Raw genomic sequence first — 20104 nt, forward strand, 5'->3', positions numbered from 1 at the left:
CATGTCTTTGACAGTGGGCAAACTTACAAAATCAGCAAGGGATCAAATACTTATTTCCTTCACTGTAGCTAACACAGCAAATACTTGCGTTCCCCATCATGTAACATTTCCAAAGCATCCTTTTGTAGAACTCTATGTTGTGCCTTTCCTCTGTTATTCTTCCTAGAAGTTTATGAATACATTACAACTGGGTGTTACTACAGTAGTTGGGAGGGGGTGTCCCTACATAGACTTACACTGGCCAATCAGTGCTAACAATGCCAGACTTTATAGGGACATGCCTCTCTAACAAAGGGAATATTAACACCCAGTTGTCTATTTATTCATAAATTTACAAGAGAAATAACAGAGGAATGGCACAGTGAAAAGTTCTAAAAAACAGATGTTCCAGTATTGTTATTTCATGTGGAATACAAGTATTTACAAAAACAAACATGTCAGGAGAGGTGACAGGTCCTCTATAAATGTCTTCTTGTGAAATTAACCCTAGAATTTGTGGGAGTATTTGAAATAGATTGTGGTCCCCACTGGAGTTAAGAACTGTCTGAAGGTGCAAATTATAAGTAGCCATTTGGGTTATTAAAGATGCATAAAAGAAAAATCTGATTTTATCCACTGAATTCTTCTTTCATTTTCCCCTGGTCAGTAATCATTACTTAGCAGATCACCTATTTTCCATGTAAAATATTATCAATGATATTCATTAAGATAATACATTGATTTGCATATCTGCATTAAAGAGTCTTATTTCTCTTTGTCTCATTATATAGGGATTTCATTCAATTCGAAGGCTTTAGTAATACAAAACATGTTATGAATTGGAAATATTGTCATTGAACTATAGACTGTTGCGGAGCAAGCTTCTGATGGCTTCTTCACCCGACTATTTAGAATCTGCTCACAGCACTGCCAGCTTAACCAAAAAGGATTAACTCTCATATCCAACTGAGAACACAGATAATTCTCTGTAATTGGTAAAAAATGAAGATGAATGGGTCTGAGAGATAAGGAGCAATTAGCTCATCAGCAGTTACAGCTGTGCACTCAATCCGACTCCATCTCTGGAGTCTTAGTCCTTTTTAAGGGACCCAAGCAGAACAAGTGTACAAAAAATACATAAAACGAAAAAAATCTTAATACGACAAAATAAGTACATCACGTAACTAACATACAAGGTAGTGTTATCTTCTTCAAGTAATGCCTACCCTTCCACATTAACCCCTTTAGTTAACTTTGACACGATCTCACCTCTATTGATCTCAGTCTTAAGTTATATTAAATATATTTTTGTTTCAACATAAACCAAATTACTAGTGTAGACACTCCTAAATTCCCTGTCAATCGTTTCATTATAGCAGCATCATCTGTTTGAAAATATAAGCAATTCCCTCATCTAATTATTGGGAGGATTTTAGGTTCATTAACATTGCCAAGGCTGAGAATCAGATGTGCAACTGCAGTGCTGTGCTCAGTGGCCTGAAATTTCACTTTCTTTTTATTTGATTTCTCAAGGTCTTGGAGACTTTCTGTAAAATGGTGAAGTTGCAAACTTTCTAGACAGAGAATAAACGGAAAGAATACTAGACACAAAGCAGCAAGCCATTTAAAAATGTTGTATGTCGATATCTACCACCCTTGTCAGGTCATGTCACACCAATGGTTTACCCTTGGAGTGTCCAAACGGCATATTCCTGTTATTACCAAAATAAGACTATTGTTAAAGGCTCTTACTTAAAGAGGACCGTCACCTCTCATGACATGTCGGTTTCAGTAAATAATTAATAACAATTCTGGAGAATATTTTTTTAGAGCTCTGTGTTGTGTCATTACTCTGTTATTCTTCCTAAAAAATTATGAATAAATTGACAAATGGGTGTTACCAGTTGGGGGCGTGTCCTTCCACAGACTGACAATGTCCAATCGGTGCTGACAGAATGAGACTATGTTGAGACACGCCCCTCTGACAAGTGGAATGGTAACACCCAGTTGTTAATTTATTCATAACTTTCTTGGAGGAATAACAGAGGAATGGCAAAACGCAGAGTTGTAAGAAAATATGTTCCAGAAAGGTTATTTCATGGGGAATGAAAGTATTTACTAAAATAGATATGTCAGAAGTGCTGACTGCACCTCTTCAAGCCACAAGCCTTTTCTTCATAAGCAGCTTGATAGAATTACTGCATTTAAAGAGGCTCTGTCACCACATTATAAGTGCCTTATTTCCTATATAAGAAGATCGGTGCTATAATGTAGGTGACAGTAATGCTTTTTATTTAAAAAAAACAATCTATTTTAAACCACTTTATGAGCGATTTTTAGCTTTATGCTAATGAGTTTCTTAATGCCCAAGTGGGCGTGTTTTTACGTTAGACCAAGTGGGCGTTGTACAGAGGAGTGTATGACGCTGACTAATCAGCATCATACACTTCTCTCCATTAATTTACACTGCACTAGCGATATAGTTATATCATTATTTGCAGCTACATACACAAACGCTAACATTACTGCAGTGTCCTGATAATGAATATACATCACTACCAGTCAGGACATGATGTTTATTCAGAATCCTGCCACTTCTGAATATTCCAGCAAGGCAAGCGTAATCTCGTTTGAAATGACAGGTTACATCGTAATCTCGCGAGATTGCGCTTGCCTTGCTGGAATCTCACAGAAAAGACTCAGAAGTGTCAGAATTCTGAATACACTTCACGTCCTGGCTGGAGGTAATGTATATTCATTGTCATGACACTGCAGTAACGTTATAGTGTGTGTATGTAGCTGCACATAGCGATATAGCTATATCGCTAGTGCAGTGTAAATCAATGGAGAGAAGTGTATGACACTGATTGGTCAGCGTCATACACTCCTCTGTACAACGCCCACTTGGTCTGACTTAAAAACACGTCCACTTGGGCATTAAGAAACTCATTAGCATAAAGCTAAAAATCGCTCATAAAGTGGTTTAAAATAGATAGTTTTTCTAAATAAAAAGCATTACTGTCACCTACATTACAGCGCCGATCTCCTTATGTAGGAGATAGGGCACTTATAATGTGGTGACAGAGCCTCTTTAAAGGATGTTCTCAAATAAGCTCCAGGTAACTTTTGACTTTCCCCCTTATTATATAGAACAACTTTTACCATCAAGTATCAAAACACACAGCAAGTTTCATATTTCTAGTAATGGCTACAGTACATCATGTTTTTAAACTCATTCGAATAACTGCGTGCTAACTTTTATTCTTCATCTAAATGGATTATATAATCCATGCAGTACCAGTTATTTAGCTTTTAAGGTACAACTATGTTAGTTTCTGGTTAATATATTCAGTCTGTTGGTAATCACAAAAGTTGGGTCAACAAATTAGATTATCCATGACTACTGTAACTGCACAGAGAGCTTCACATCTTTACATTAGATAGCTGTCAGTTGAACTATGGAGGGTGGGAGATAAGTTGCTGCCTGACACATCTGGTGAAAAAAAATAAGGTCAGACAGGTTAAAATTCATTCTGCCTTATCCCTGTTTGCACCAACAGCATAGGTCAGAGAAAGAAATCAGTGGGTCCATCAACCAATATCTCATGTGCATTACCAGCTTTAGAAGTTTTGCTGTTAAGAAAATGCATACATTCCTGTTAAAAATACGAACAGGTTTAAGTCTTATCTTATGTACAAACATATAATTTCAGCTATCTTATAGGGTAACCCTTATGACAACTGATTTTACATGAATAGAATTAGTAACCTCTAGATGTTACAAGGCCTTTACACTATTTAGGAAAGGGCCATCTCTTGTGGTCAGTGCCCCCCCCCCTGTTGAATTATACTTTTCACATTAGCTGCCAAGGGAAGAGACAACTGCTCTGAGCACTTTACTGGCTGTGAACTTAATACATCCTCTAGTCCAGCACTGAACGCTATGATACTACTCCCTATGAACAAGAATATAAACCTGGACAGGAATTTGCGTATGAAGTCACTGGAGTTGACTTTTAAACTATGGAAAGATTGTCAATGCGGATTTCAGTCATGTACATAGTTACAACAAGAAGTCAATAATCATCAAACATTTACATATAACCATCTTTAGTTCAACTGGAAATGTTAGCAGGGAAATGTGTTAGGCATTCCCATCAGGATCATAAGACTTAAGCATGCACTTCTTTCCTTTTACTTTATTCTGTGATTGTTTATGACTCTATTATGCCAGAGAATTATGAATGCTTGTGTTTCCTATGTTTTAAGACGCACAGCTTCAATGTCTTCATGATTGATTCATTTCCTTAAGAAATAATAACATTTTTGTACGTATGTAGGTTAAACAATGAGATTTTTTTGGGGCATCTGTTTTGAGATCATATGCTGAATAAGTCTGAACTCATTTCCTTCTAAGTAAGCAATTTACTATTGTTGATGTCTGTTTACGAGTTCTATGTGTCCGATAGTGGTATGTGGAAAAGATTCTCCATTGAAAATGTTTAAACTATCCATAGCTTTTTGCTGTATCTGCTTTTTTGTATATGGATTAGAATAATTTGTCTAATCCAGATTTTTTTTCTTAAGGTTATAGAATGAGATTTACAAGGTTGGATGCTTTTAGTTTACAAAGGGCCTATTCACAACAGCATTGCTTTTCCGTTCAGGGGGTCCGTTGCAACTTTCCATCGGAGGAACACATGAACGGAAAGGCAAACGGAAACCATAGCTTTCATTTGCATTACCATTGCTTTCAATGGTAATACTTCCATTGCAAATGGTTTGCGTTTGTTTGCGTTCCATAAGGTTTCCATTTTTTAGTCGACATAGTTTCCATTTGGCTTTCCGTTCATGGGTTCCTCCAACGGAAAGCTGAAATGGAACCCATGAACAGAAAAACAACGCTGATGTGAACACACCCTTAAAGGGTTATTCCCAGAAATAAAAATGATTACCTATCCATAGGAGATAATTTTCTGATCGATGGGATCCCCACTGATCTTGAGAACAGGGGTCCCAAACCCTCAGTTCCTAGACACTGCTCGACCAAAGTGAGGAGGACATTGAATAGAGCGGCAGCCGAGCATGCACACTGCCGCTGAGTTCAAAGTCTATGGAAATTATGGAAACATGGTTGTTTCCATCAGTACTATAGACATGAAATGAAGCGGCGGGCGCATTCTAGATTGCATCTCCATTCAAGCTCCTCCTTACTGCAGGAGGTGCAGTGAGGAGGGTCTAGGGGTTCAGGAACCTCGTTATCCATGTGGATAGGTGATCATTTTGATTCTGGGACAACCCCTTCAATGCCTTTTTATATGGGCAGATATTGTGCCTGTTAAACAAGCACTATTCCATAATAAAGCATGTCGATCAGCGCCCATTTGCTCCATTTACATGAAGTAATAAGTGAATATGATCCTTCGTCCCCATACATTTTTCATCTCGCATTTTTCATCTACAGCATATCGCCTGCTTAAGGACCTTTTACAAGAGCTAATGATTAGGTGAACTAGCGCTACTATGAGTGCTCGTTCCCGATCATCGGCCCATGTAAACATGGCAGAGATCAGCAGACAAACGAGCTGACAAGCTGGTTCATCGGCTGATTTGCTGCCATAAAAATTATCGTTTGTCAGCAGAAAATCTTCCTATGTAAACAGGCAATGTGCTACACACATTATGTAAACTGTCCCCAATATGCAACTCTCCCCATATAGCCACGATCATTGCTCCATGTAAACGGAGCAAACAAGCACCAATCGACATGTCAATATTATTTATCAGCACTTAATTCGGAGCAGGGATCTGCCTGTGTTAGCGATGCACTCCACAGAAATATGGGCTGCCAACAAGCGACCCTTTTTCTGGCCGCAAAAAATATGTCATCAGCGAATAGACGAGCATTTTCTCGTTCATCGGCTGATCGCTGCCCTGTTTACATAGGGCAATGATTGGGAACGCCAGATCATTGGCCCGTGTAAAATGGCTATTAGAACCCACTATCAGTCTAATGGCCCTAAAAACTTTTCCAAGAAAGTTTATGTAACATTGGTCAGGGTCATAAGGGTATCTCAGTTTTGACATTTTGATTATCAGTGTGTCACTGTTCTCGTATTGACCTCAAAAGTAGAATTTACCAATTAAACTTTATGCTCCAATGTGTAATATACTAAAATAAAAAGCATAGTCTATGTAAGACATAAATGAAGCAATAGTCATGAAGAGCCTGCTCCTACAAAAACATGGGCACGTCTTGTAAATTAAATACACTATATGGACAAACGTATTTGTACAACTACACATTACACTATGGGAGCTTTCATGATATCCTATTTTAAATCCATAGGCATTAATATGGAGTTGGTACCCGCTTTGCAGCTAAAACAGTTTCCACTATTCTGGTAAGGCTTTTTTTTAAAAGACCTTGGAGTGTGTCTGTGGGAATTTTTGCCCATTCATCTAGAATAGCATTTGTGAGGTCAGACACTGATGTTGGACAAGAGGGCCTGACTCACATTCTCTGTTGTAGTTTATCCCAAAGGTGTTTGATGGGGTTGAGGTCAGGGCTCTGTGCAGCCCAGTCAGGTTCTTCCACGTCAAACTCACCCAACCATGTCTTTATGGACCTTGCTTTGTGCACTAGGGCACAGTCATGCTGGAACAGAAAAGGGCCTTCCCCAAACTGTTCCCACAAAGTTAGAAACAAATAATTGACCAAAATGTCTTGGTATGCTAAAGCATTAAGATTTCCCTTCACTCCGACTAAGGGGCTTAGGCTAATCTCTAAAAAACAACCCCATAGATTTATCCCTCTTCCACCAAACTTTACAGTTGGCACAATGCAGTCAGGCAGGTAACGTTCTCCTGGCATTCGCCAGGTCCAGACTCGCCCATCTGACTGCCAGATAGAGAAGCGTGATTAATCACTCCACAGAACAGGTCTCCACTGCTCCAGAGCCCAGTGGCGGCGTGCTTTACACCACTCCATCCGACGCTTGTGGTTAGTTATCTAAAGCTTGCATGCAGTTGTTTGACCATGGAAACCCATGCCATGAAATGGCCGCCACACAGTTTTTGTGAGGATGTTAATGCCAGAGGAAGTTTCGAACTCTGCAGTTATTGAGTCAACAGAGTGTTGATGACTTGTATGCACTATGTGCCTCAGCACTCAGCGACCCCGCTCTGTAACTTTACATGGTCTGCCACTTTGGGACTGAGTTGCTGTGGTTCCTAACTGCTTACATTTTGCAAAAATACTGCTTACAGTTGATCAGGGAATTTCTAGGGGGGAAGAAATTACACGACTTGACTTGTTGCAATGGTGGTATCCTATTGCATTACCATGCTCGAATTCAGTGAGTTCTTTAGAACAGACCCATTCTTTCACAAATGTTTGTAAAGGCAGACTGCATGAATAGGTGCTTGATTTTCTACATTTGTGGCAATGGGACTGAATAGAACACATGATTTCAATGGTTAACCCGTTAGTGACCGCCAATACGCCTTTTGACGGCGACCACTAACGGGCTTTATTCTGATGCATAAGCCTTTTTACGGCACTGCATCAGAATAAAGTAAACAGAGCAGGGAGCTGTCAAATCTTCCTGCTCTGAGCTGCCAGATGTAGCTGAGGGCTGGGGCGTCCCTGCTCGATCGGGTGAGATCGATATTAGTATCGATCTCATCCGTTTAACCCTTCAGATGCGGTGCTCAATAGCGTGCACCGCATCTGAGTTGTTTTTGGAGAGAGAGAGGGAGCTCTCTCTCATCCCACTGACACCCAGCAATAAGATCGCCGAGTGTCTGTGTCTCCGATGGCAGCCGGGGGCCTAATAAAGGCCCCCATGTCTGCCTGTAGCGAATGCCTGCTTGATCATGCCGCAGGCATGACCTAGCAGATGCCTGTCCGTTTTAAACGGACAGGCAGCAATACACTGCAATACAAAAGTATTGCAGTGTATTATAATAGCGATCGGAGAATCGCATATTAAAGTCCCCTAGTGGGACTAGTAAAAAAGTTTAAAAAAAAGTTTAATAATGTTAATAAAAAAATGATGTGGAAAAAAAAATGAAAAACCCACTTTTTCCCCTTACAAACTGCTTTATTATTAAAAAACCAAAATAAAGTTAAAAAGTTACACATATTTGGTATCGCCGCGTCCGTAACGACCCCGACTATAAAGCTATTACATTACTTAACCCGGCAAACGGCGTAGATTTAGGACGCAAAAAAGAGTGGCGAAATTTCAGATTTTTTTCTATTCCCCCCCCAAAAAAAGTTCATAAAAGTTAATCAATAAATAATATGTACCTCAAAATGGGGCTATTAAAAAATACAACTTGTCCCGCAAAAAAACAAGACCTTATACAGCTATGTGGACACAAAAATAAAAAAGTTATAGCTCTTGGAATGCGACGATGTAAAAACGTAAAAAATAGCTTGGTCGTTAAGGTCTAAAATAGGCTGGTCATTAAGGGGTTAAGAGGTGTGACCCAAAACTTTTGTCCATATAGTGTATCTGTCCTACATTTCTTGCAGTCATGAGGTTGATATACTGTGCGATAGTAAATGGGCCATGGTGGTCTAATTGTTGCATATAGACCACAACCAGACTTGCTCAGGAAGTAATAGTTCTTTGGGAGGGCAGGCACCATCAAGCAAAGGAACTGCACAGAGGAAAGTGAAGCTGCACAATGGAATGATACGAACCAAGTACTGGATTGTAAAATTTACCTGGTGGCATGTTGGACTGGCAAACAGGTACCTGCGAGTGTTGTAATAAACATACATGGGAAGTCATTTATTATGACTCTGTAAGATCCTGACCCTCTTTTTCCAATGTCTACAGTCAGTTTGGCTTGACTCAATACTAGAATGCATTCCCAACATAGTCCTCCTCAAGTGTCTTTCCCACTAGTGAGTAACAATTGTAACATATAGTACTATGTCAAGTTCCTCAGTTCAGTGCCTTTGACAACACCCTGGGATTCCTCAGAACCAAATATGAAACATAGAAATTTGGCAAGTCTTGTGAAGACCACTGTGTGGACAAAGAATAGCTTATGTTATTACATCGTTCATGTCATGGGAATTTAAAGCATTAAACTCCACTTTGCCCCCAAATTCTTTTGTTCCTCTTTTGTCCTGAATGTGCTCATTTACAGGAACCTACATATGCTCCAAAAACAATAAAATTACAATTTGTACTTTTAGTGAAGCAAATATGGAAAGAGCACAACTGGTGAAATAAACGGAAAGTTGTGACACAGCTTACCGAATCACAGCTTCCAGATGTAGCAGTGTTGAGTTTGTCATTTCCATAGAACTGCAAGTACATTACAACATGCAAACTGCCCTATTAATGTAGCCCCCAAAGCTAAATGACACATTCAGATCTGCTAAAAAAAAAAATATGTAAAATGTGTCCATGTCTTTTTACTATTATGACAAAGATTCCGTTGTGAACAAAATACTTTCAGCCTTTACTTTTCAGTTGTCCTTTATAGTATCACCTTCCCTATCCTTTCATGGGAGAAAAAAATGACTTTGCCACAATTATACCTTCAAGAACATTTATGTGTTCACTAAACCAAGTGTCTATTTGCCCCTATTATTAAAATATTACATTCACTTTCTTCTTCACCTCCTCCTCTCCTTCTACACAAATAAAGCAATTTATATTAATGTTCAGGAAAATTGTGTGTATGCCATGAACAGCATTGTCTTATCAATAATATGGGCCATATCAAGCAACCTGTCACAAGAAACTACTTGATATAAAGAAGAGATTGCAGACATCTCAGCAATCAATATTAGGACGGCTACAGTATGGAAGATTCAGCTACTGCATATCATTTTGTCAGCATCTATTTCAATGACCAAATGAAGCATTAATTCAAATCATAAATCTATGGTGATTTAAATCTAGGAATGAGCACCTGCCTGCTTTAATGATTTATTTTGTACATTTCAGTAAGCAGGAGATTTGTCCATATGAACTGACAGGTCACCTTCAGATGCCAGCAGCAGACTGTTTATCACCAAGCAGACTAACATCTCATCTTAGCAAGTAAATATTAAACTAAAAGAATCCAATTGATTCTGGGTGAGGGGGATAAGGCGTCACGGACATATTTTATTTTCCACTCAGGCCATTTAATGCTTTATTTTTCTAAATCCCATGTTTTATTTTCTTCCTTTCTCCAGAATGGTAATTCCTGTAGAAGCATCTGAACTCAAGGTTATCATTTTAAATTGGAACGTAGGAGATAAAATAATTACCTATTTGCATCTCTGGCTGCCTGCGACTCCCTTTACATTTTGACCTTTGCAATTCGGCAGTAACAAGTTCACAACTGTTTGCAATACTTATTTGGATTAATAATATGCTCTATTAAAATCACTATTTCTCCTGGATTACTGACTCATTAAACAAGCATGTAAATATCTGCATAGAATGAACCTTGCCACTTCTGCAAAATAAAGGTCTATTGAAGAGGCAGTGAGGTGTCTCATATTGGCACCTCACCCGCTTTATGAAATCAGTTTAAAAATAAGTGGTTCAGGCCACGTTCACAGGGGCTTATTCAGGGTGGTTTAGTGAACGAGAATTTATTAATTACCATTCACATATTGTGTTATTGGGGGTTCTAGAGAATGGCCTCTTTTATTTATATTTTTGTTTTGTTTATTTTTACATAACATTTATTAAACAATTATGTAAAAAGGATAGCACAGTAACCTATAGTGTGGCAATCCACAATATGCTGTAAGTCTGCTATCAATGTCGTTTTTTTTTCTCTATTAGGCTATGTTCACACGGGGTATTTTGCCGAGTTTTTTGACGCGGAAACCGCGTCGCAAAACTCGGCAAAAACGGCCCGAGAACGCCTCCCATTGATTTCAATGGGAGGCGTCGGCGTCTTTTTCCCGCGAGCAGTAAAACTGCCTCGCGGGAAAAAGAAGCGACATGCCCTATCTTCGGGCGCTTCCGCCTCTGACCTCCCATTGACTTCAATGGGAGGCAGGAGAAAGCGTATTTCGTGCTGTTTTATGCCCGCGGCGCTCAATGGCCGCGGGCGAAAAACGGCGCAATAATCGCCGCGAAAATCGGCGTGAAGGGAGAGGAATATCTGCCTCAAAGTTCCAAACGGAATTTTGAGGCAGATATTCCTCCCCCAAAATACTCCGTGTGAACATAGCCTAAATGCAAAAATGGTGCAGGTTTTATTTTTGAAATTGCTCTCAGGATTTTCCCTAACCCTTTCATTAAAAAAAAAAAAAAGAGCTACTCTTTGCCCTCATCCCACTTGAGGTTTAGATTTTCTAAATAATAGAATATTTTAAGGTTCAAAATAATTAAAAGGTTTTCTAAGTGAGAAGAATTTGATGGCCTAACCTCAGGATAGGCCATTAATATCTAATCGGTAAAGGTCCGACTCTCGGCACCACCGCTGATCAGTTGTTTTGAAGGGGCCCTGGTCCCTTCCGGTCACTGCTCCGTAATGTGTATCACCGTTACACTTGTAGCAGCGGTTCACAGTATTGCAGTCTTCTCTCATTCGCTACAAGTGTGCTGGTGTTTGACAGTACAGAGCAGGTAAGGAATATAGTGGAAACAGAGTTGGCATGAGCGTGGAAGCCCCTTCAAAACAGCTGACCAGTGGGGGTGCCGCGATTCGGACCCCCATCGATCAATTTCTCCTCAATTTAAAACTCCTTTAAAACGAGATTTAGGCTCTGTTCACACGAGCACCATGGCCATTATAACTATAACAGATCTATTTTTAAATGGATCACAATGAATCCTAGCAGATTCAATTGACTTATAGTGGGATCCGTCAAGTTTCTGTTGGGGTTCAGAATTTTTTTTTTTACAGAAAGAATATTGCAGAAGACCATCAAAAATACCAGAACCTCTGATGGAAAGCAGATTATATCAGTGTAAACAGATGTTTAATCAGATAATGAAAGGAAGCAGATATAATATTTATAGTCAAAGTAAATATTAATGACTTTATTTATTAAAAAGTAATAGAACGGAAAAAAAAAATTGCCACTAAATAAGAAAGCCTCTATAGTAATTGTAACTTAAAACATTAAGAATATTTACCCTACATAAAATGTATTCAAATGTTACCTAAGTACTACTGTGTAATATTCTAAAATGCACTGGAGATTAACAGTAATCATTTTATAATCTTCTAATTATTTTCTCTGTTCTTTCTTACCAGTATTTCCTTTAAGTATCTTAGTCTGTGATTTTAAAATATTAATCTATTTGTGATTTTAAAAAGTTTACTGATACTTACCAACACTTGAATTAAGATCGCCATTGTCTGAGTCCGCACCGTGCTGTGTATTGCTGCTGTGGTAGTTGCTCATTGCTTCTAACTTTATTTTCTTAACTTTCATTGCTTCGGCTATTGCCGCATTGGCAGCAGCTGCAGCTGCTGCTGTTAGACCTGTGTAGAATGAAAAAATATATGAGGAGAGATAATTCAGCAGTGTTTACATATTAAACGCATGAACATAACCAATAATAGGTAGGAATAGCAAGTAAACTTTGCTAGCCAGGAGATTCCACTATGGTTGACAAAACCCCTCCTACTGTATGTTATCTCAGTTTTGGGGTCAGTTGTGCCAAAGACAAATTCAGCACTACAGTGAAAATTTTAAATCTGCGGCATCAGAATACCTTTTCAATTTTACAGGTGATCAGGTTAGTGAACAGTTATACCAGATGGCGCTCTATAAATTTTTGTGTTCAATTTTTAAACCCACAATAAATGACTGATTCAATAATCCCAATAAAAATACAGTGGAACGCCACCTTTTGCCATTCTCTTTTATGTGGTTGATAATAAATGTTAAGCTCCAATTAATATTTTTACATGCCTCTTGTGTGACTAAACTGTAAATCATGGTAGAATCTAGTGAGCAACCATTTTTGTCAGAGTTTTAATGCATATATTTGTGTTTCTTTGGAGTTACCTATAAGTCCCTAATATAAAAATTCATTAGAGTTTAAATAACTAACAGATATTAATTAGATAACAGGGAATTTGCTTTCCCCACCCAAAGCCACTGAAACCAGCCGCTGCCACCTCATGCACTATAGGCGTTGAATTGCCAGGTACCTTAATTCAGTCCCCGCGCCATCCGGAGGCAATGCAGACCTGCTCTCTTCTGAGCAGGTCTGCTGGGGTTGAACAACGCAAGTCATCGCGCCGCTTGCGTCGTTGAAAGGCACTGATTGACAGGGGAAGTCATAGTGCCCTGCCAATCAGCGCCTTTCATAAACGCAATCGGCGAGATGACGTCAGGGGGGCTATGTTCAGGGGTGGTCTATATGTGGAGCACTATAGCGGGAGCTATATGTGAGGTACTATATACAGGGGGGCTATATGTGGAGCACTATTTATAGGGGGAGATATGTGCAGGGCACTATTTACAGGGGTGGGCTATATCTACAGGGGGCTATATACAGGGGTGGGCTATATATGGAGCACTATAGGGGGAGCTATATGTGAGGCACTATATACAGGGGTGGGCTATATGTGGAGCACTATTTATAGGGGGAGATATATATAGGGCACTATCTACAGGGTTGGGCTATATGTTGGACACTACATACAGGGGTGGGTTATATGTGGAGCACTATATACATGGAGGGCTATATGTGGGGCACTATCTACAGGGGGCTGTATATGGGCACTATCTACAGGGGCTTTATGGGTGTCACTATCTACAGGGAGATCTATGTAGGGCACTATCTACAGGGGGCTCTATGGGGGCATGGTGCTATTATAATTAGAGGTGCAGTGTATGGCGCTATTATAATCAGGGAGAAAGTGTATGGTGCTATTATAATCAGGGCCAGTGTATGGTGCTATTAAAATTAGAGGTACAGTGTAAGGTGCTATTATATTTAGGAGAACAGTGTCTGGCACCATGAGAATGTTATCTTTGTTTATAGGTGCAGAAATATTTGAAAAGTGAGAAGCTGAAGACATGAGTTGCAAACTGCAGAAAAGGGTCTGTGGCTGGGAGAAGTCATCATAGAGGTCTGGACCAGATGGAGAAGAAAAGAGAAAAAGAACAACTAGAATCTGAGATTGTCACCTGTAAGTAACTTAATGTAAATGTTTATTCTGCATCTAATCAGCACTGTAGTCACTGTATGATCTGCAGCGAGATGATGGTGGTATAATTTTTTGGGTGAAACATCGTCTCCCAGCATATCCTTACCATTATTTGGGTCATGCTGGGAGCTGTATACAATTTAGTGCAAACCTATATGGCAGGGGTTGCACTAAATTGAACTGTATTTGTGCTGGTGTTGTATTTATGCACTGAGCTTTGTTCTGGTGCTGTATATATGTATTAAGATTTGTTCTGGTGCTGTATATATGCACTGAGCTTTGTTCTGGCACTGTATATATGTACTGAGCTTGGTTCTGGCACTGTATATATGTACTGATCTTTGTTCTGGTGCTGTATATATGTAATGAGCTTTGTTCTGGTGCTGTATATATGTAATGAGCTTGATTCTGGTGTTGTATATATGTAATGACCTTTGTTCTGGTGTTGTATATAGAGCTATATTGCTTGTAAAATGTACAAATGGCTTTATGCTCGAGTTTCATTGGAAAAAATGTGGAAAATAAAATGACACCTCATTGATTGGTAGAGAAAACAAACATGTCGAGGGGGAAGGAGATGACGGGAAAGAGGTTTGGGGGGGCAACTGAATTTTTGCCCCAGGTGCTGGAGAACCTAGGTACTCCTCTGAGGTACACACTACTCACTCTAACTCCACAGACTCTGGATCTAACAGATACTTTATCAAAGGACCTTAAAAAATGACCTAAAGTGAGGGACATGATTCAGGCACAGTAACAATTTAAAGGGGTTGAGTCATTAAGACAATAACTTCATAAATTAGAGGCGATCTCACTGAGTTCAGCTTCATAAACCCCTAGCTGACCATGTAATACATACACTAATTAATAGCCAACCATGAGATACAGTTGGTCTCTCATTGTTTAAGTACTTAGATGCGACGGCCAATAGTGACCACAGCATCTAAGGTGTTTGACAGAAGAAGGGGACACCCTCAGTCAGATCATCAGTGCCTGGTGAAGCTATTGTGGGGTCCGATGCTTTACTATGGTATTCAGGGGTCTAACAAAAGCCTGCAGGACCGCATAAGCATCTGTCTATTATACCATGTCAGAGTGTAATACTGTCAATAATGCTTTAAAAAACGATGTATTCAAAACATTATAAAAGCGATAAAAACTATTGCTGCTGCAAGACCCCTAGTGGGACAAAAAAAGTACAATTAATTTGAATAAAGCTTTCTAAAATAAAAACACACACAAAAAATTTTGATAACTTTTTTTTTAAATAGTTCATTATAAAGAAAATACATGTTTGATATTGTTGCAATCGTAACGACTCATAGCAAAAACTTAAACTGTCCTGCAAAAGGCCACGTTGAGTGATAAAAAAAACAATGTTTCGATCTGAGAATGCAGTGACACACAATTTTATTTTTTCTATAAAACATATTTTTAGGGCCAGTTCACACGTTGCGTAAATACAGCAAATTATTGACAACGGAATTTGTTGCAGAAAATCTTCAGCATAATACAGTAGCAGCAAAGTGGATGAGATAAAACAAATCTCATCTACACGCTGCGTATATACTGAGCAAAAGAAACGCTCAGAAATTGACATGTTGTGCAGAATTTTATTCCGCAGCATGTCAATTGTATTTGCGTAAACGTTGCTTATTTGTTGCAGATTTTCCCCATTGAATTCAATGGGAGGTAAAACCCGCAACAAATACCAGTTGTTGCATTTTTTCCGGCGGATTAACAGCAATTCGGCCACAAATAACGCAACTCAGAAAAAAACAAAAATCTTATACTTATACGACCTGGATGATGTCAGAGGGCTGGCCTCCTGGGATCATGTTTTATCCCATGTGACCGCCGCTACAGCATGTGATTGGCTGCAGCAGTCACATGGGATGAAACATCATCCCAGGAGGCCGGCCGGCTAAGTGTAGCAGTTTTCCGCAGCAGACATTCCAGGCGAAAAACTGCACCACAGTTTGGTGTGGTTTTTCATCCCTGCAGCCACGGGGGCGGATATGCTGTGTTACTTTATGCAGCGTATCCACCCTGTGTGAACTCAGCCTTATTGTGCAAAAGACGTAATAAAAACATGTGCATATTTGGTATTGCCGGAATTTCACCAACCCATAGAATAACGTTAACACAAAAAAACAATGGTGCCATTGCTTTTTTTGTTCATTTACCCCCCAAAATGAATAAAAGCTAATCAAAAAATTACATTTGACCCCAAAATGGTGCCATTGAAAAAGACAATTCGTCCAGCAAGAAACAAGCTACAGAAAAATAAAAAAAGTTTTGGCTCTTGAGATGTGACAATGAAAAAACTAAAAATATTGATTAGTGGTTAAGGTCTAAAACACAATTGGTATTAATGGGCTAAATAGTGGTATTTAATGTTGTTATTTGTCGGTTTTAGCTCTACTCAATCTGGACACATTGGCCCACATTTACTAAAACTGGAGTACGATAGAGATCTAGCCAAGTTTATCTTGACTCTGATAACTTGCCGCATCGTGATTTTATACAACAAAGGCCATTGAAAAAGTCAAGTTAATGTTTCTTGCCACTGTATATTTAATGCGTTAAAAGTCAAGATAAAGATGGCTACATCTGTAAGTAAAGGAGGTAGCTGAAGTGATTTACGCCATATTTATTAAAAGGTAAATTTGTCGCATTTGGAAAACTCTGGCAGGCAGAAAATTAAATCTATGCATGCTTTGAGCGTATATTCCAGCTATTCCTCTTAATAAATTTGACTAGAAGTACATTTTTTACCACTCTAAATTTTCCAAGAATAGTGCATTTTTTTTAACAAATTTGGAGGACATTACGATTTGCAGCATTATTTTGATGAAGTTTACACCAAAACATATAGAGTCAACTCCAGCTAATATGGAGGGGTCCTGATTCCAGCTACTACCTCAACCTACCCTAATAATGCATAAGGAAAAGGGTTGACTAAAGCAGACACTCCCTTTAATATATATGTTAGAAGATATTCTGATGAGTGTGATGACTTTTTTGGTCGTAACATACCATAGATGCATACAGGGTAGCCATCTTCAGAGAATTTCAAGGTGATTTTACATTTCTAAAACAATATACTTAACAAAATTTGTAGAATATATTTAGCAATCTGGGTTTAAAAGAAGGAAAGTCAGACATATGACATGTGGCAATAATACGCAGTCTGGGTTACAAACCATCTGATAGGCAGATGGCAGTAACTGATTCCACAGCTGAGATGTAGTGGCACGTCGTTAAAAAACCTTGTTTGTATTCTAAGTGTTACCAGAGCCATATTGATATACACAATACATCATGGCGTTATTGCAACAGCCTTGTTAGTTTCAAGCATAAATGCTCAATTGTTTTAATCCCTAAGGAGATAATTCTATGAGTCAAAATGAGCACCAACATGGACTTCAGGCTGGATTTACCTTAATCTCACCTCTACGAGATCTATTTTATAGTATTTTAAATTAAAGGAAACATTAAACTGTAAATTCCCTTTTGGTGAACCTAAACTTTTATATTAGGTAGTTACATAAACGGCCATTCACTCATTCCAATCCCCTACATCTTCCCTGTCAGCAATCATCATCAGTGGACAGGGAAGATTTTAATGATCGGGGGATTTCAATGTCTTGTAACAACACTAAAGGAACACTATTACTTTCTAGAAGTGGGTATAGTAAAAAAAATATATATATTAGGGATATGCTATATGTGTAATTCTCAAATATATTCGTTTTAATTCCGCAACATTTGAACACTTTGAATGTTCATATAGCGATGATGCTATAAATTCCTTAATAGACATCATCTAAAACAAGGAACAAAAATAATTAAATAAAAAATGGATATTACTGTGAAATACACATTTACACATTTTAAAAGTATAAATCAAATTCATGATATTACCCTACAATGGTTGTCAACTCAGGACAAATAGCAATCATAGAGGGTGGCGTCTCTTGTTGCGGCCCAAACCATATTAATAGAAGCGGGCAGCAACTGGAAAGAACAGCTTTCACCTTGGGGCTCAACGCGTTAATGTATTATATAATTGCCAATTGAATTGAATTGAATTGAATATGTAAGTCTAACTTTCCCCTTGCTCGTAGTTTTTTCTGTACCTAAAGTTGGAATCCTACAACTATAATGCTAGTTTGATAACAAGTACATATAGAAGTAGAAGATAAAAATGTGTTAACCCTTTGGAATGGGGATGCATTCGTGCATTGAAATGCAATAGCTTTAACGGTAGTTTTATTTAAAACCCACAAATAACACTAATATATAAAAAAATCAAAACTGCAATAGAAATTATAAAAACTCCATCTTAGGGACATATGACACACTCAACTCGTAGTCTGTAAATCTGAAATAGTTGTGTAAAATACAGAGCTGGTCAGTTACATAAAGAATAAGTACAGAAAGCAGACAGACCATCAAGGCGGATACAAATCTGACATTTTAATTAGCGACTACCAATGAATAATGTCAATATTTCTGTAAGAAGTAGACTTAAGTATCTCTGCGGAAGTGGCATGACTTTAAAACTGCCGCCTACATGAGGTAGCTCGGAAACAAAATAGTTAAAAACATTTCACATGAATTGTTTTCCTACCCTTAAGATGTAATGATATTATCAATGCATTTAGCATATTGTAGTTTTGGCTCTTTAAATTTGGTTATACCATCATTCGGATATTTTTAATGCATTATCAGAGTAAAAATTTATGTAAAATACCTACTGTTGCAAAGTACAATTAGAACATAATTCACTTTTACATGTAATGTGCCTGCATTTATATATGCTGCTAACATACACCATTCAGCTATAACATTAAACCACCTGCCTAATAATGTGTCGATCCCCTTCGTGTTGCCAAAACAGCTCTGACCCATTGAGGTGTGGACTCCACAAGATCTGTGAAGGTGTCCTGTGGTATCTGGCACCAAGAGGTTAGCAGCAGATCTTATGTCCTGTAAGTTGCAAGGTGGGCCTTCTACAGATTCTCGATCGAATCGAGATCTGGAGAATTTGGAGGCCAAGTCAACACCTTAATATAAATTGGAAAACTGAAGCCTGCGGGTCTTATACGAGAAACAGGTTTCTGTTAATAACTGAAGATATTTATCTTTCCCAACTGATGCAGGACCGAACAAGCGGGAGGGTCTTTTCGGGCTTAATATTAACCAATGGACCTGACAGAGAAATAAAAGTGCAGGTTGGGGGCACCTAGGAAATAGTGACCAAAATATAATGAACTTCCACTTGTATTTCAATAGGACCTTTTTTCGAAAAGCCACATAAACACTGAGTTTCAGGAAGGCAAAGTTTGATCAGCCCCTTTGATGCCCTCAACCTCATTGACTGGGACAATATACAAAAAAAAAAAGTGTACAAATACTAAATGGGCTATTTTTAAAAGTATCTTACATTTTAATTGTGAGCAGTACATATCTTAAGTTAATGAAAGGGTGAGAAACAGGAGCAAAGCAATGTGGATAAATAAAAATGTAAAGGGGGCAATAAATGATAAAATAAAAAAATAAAAAAAGCATTTAAACTGTTTACAGGAAAACAGTGAAGAAGCTTTAAAAATCTAAAGAGGAAAAAATTAATTATTTAAAAGCCAGATAAAGACAGCAAAGCTGGAGACAAAGGGACTAATTTCCAAACAGAGTAAAACTAAATCTAAATGTTTCTTCAAAAGTGTTAGCCCTTTAAAAGTAATGGAAAAGCAAACTTTTAAAAAAAAATTCACCACTGTTTTACAAGATCAAAATGAAATGTCAGGTGACATGCAGTAGAATAAAGTAAATTAACCATTAAATGTCACCTGTTTAACCAAGGAAGGAGTGCAGAACCGCCATAAAAAGATTAAAATAAACAAATCAACAGGTCCAGATGACATACACCCTTGAGTTCTAAGGGAATTAAAGAGGCTCTGTCACCACATTA

The 20104-nt window shown here is 38.3% G+C and overlaps 1 protein-coding gene across 5 annotated transcripts in view; it reads right to left on the reverse strand.

The window, feature by feature from the left end:
* Positions 1-20104, reverse strand: part of DACH1 (dachshund family transcription factor 1) — a 315224-nt gene that overhangs the window by 141593 nt on the left and 153527 nt on the right. For all 5 annotated transcript variants that reach the window (XM_075852323.1, XM_075852322.1, XM_075852320.1 and 2 more), the window contains exon 3: positions 12295-12447. In XM_075852323.1, coding sequence (XP_075708438.1) covers positions 12295-12447 — 153 coding nt within the window. The remainder of the gene's footprint in view (positions 1-12294; positions 12448-20104) is intronic.

The sequence above is a fragment of the Rhinoderma darwinii genome, chromosome 2 (assembly GCF_050947455.1).
Source record: "Rhinoderma darwinii isolate aRhiDar2 chromosome 2, aRhiDar2.hap1, whole genome shotgun sequence".
Classification (NCBI taxonomy): Eukaryota; Metazoa; Chordata; class Amphibia; order Anura; family Rhinodermatidae; genus Rhinoderma; species Rhinoderma darwinii.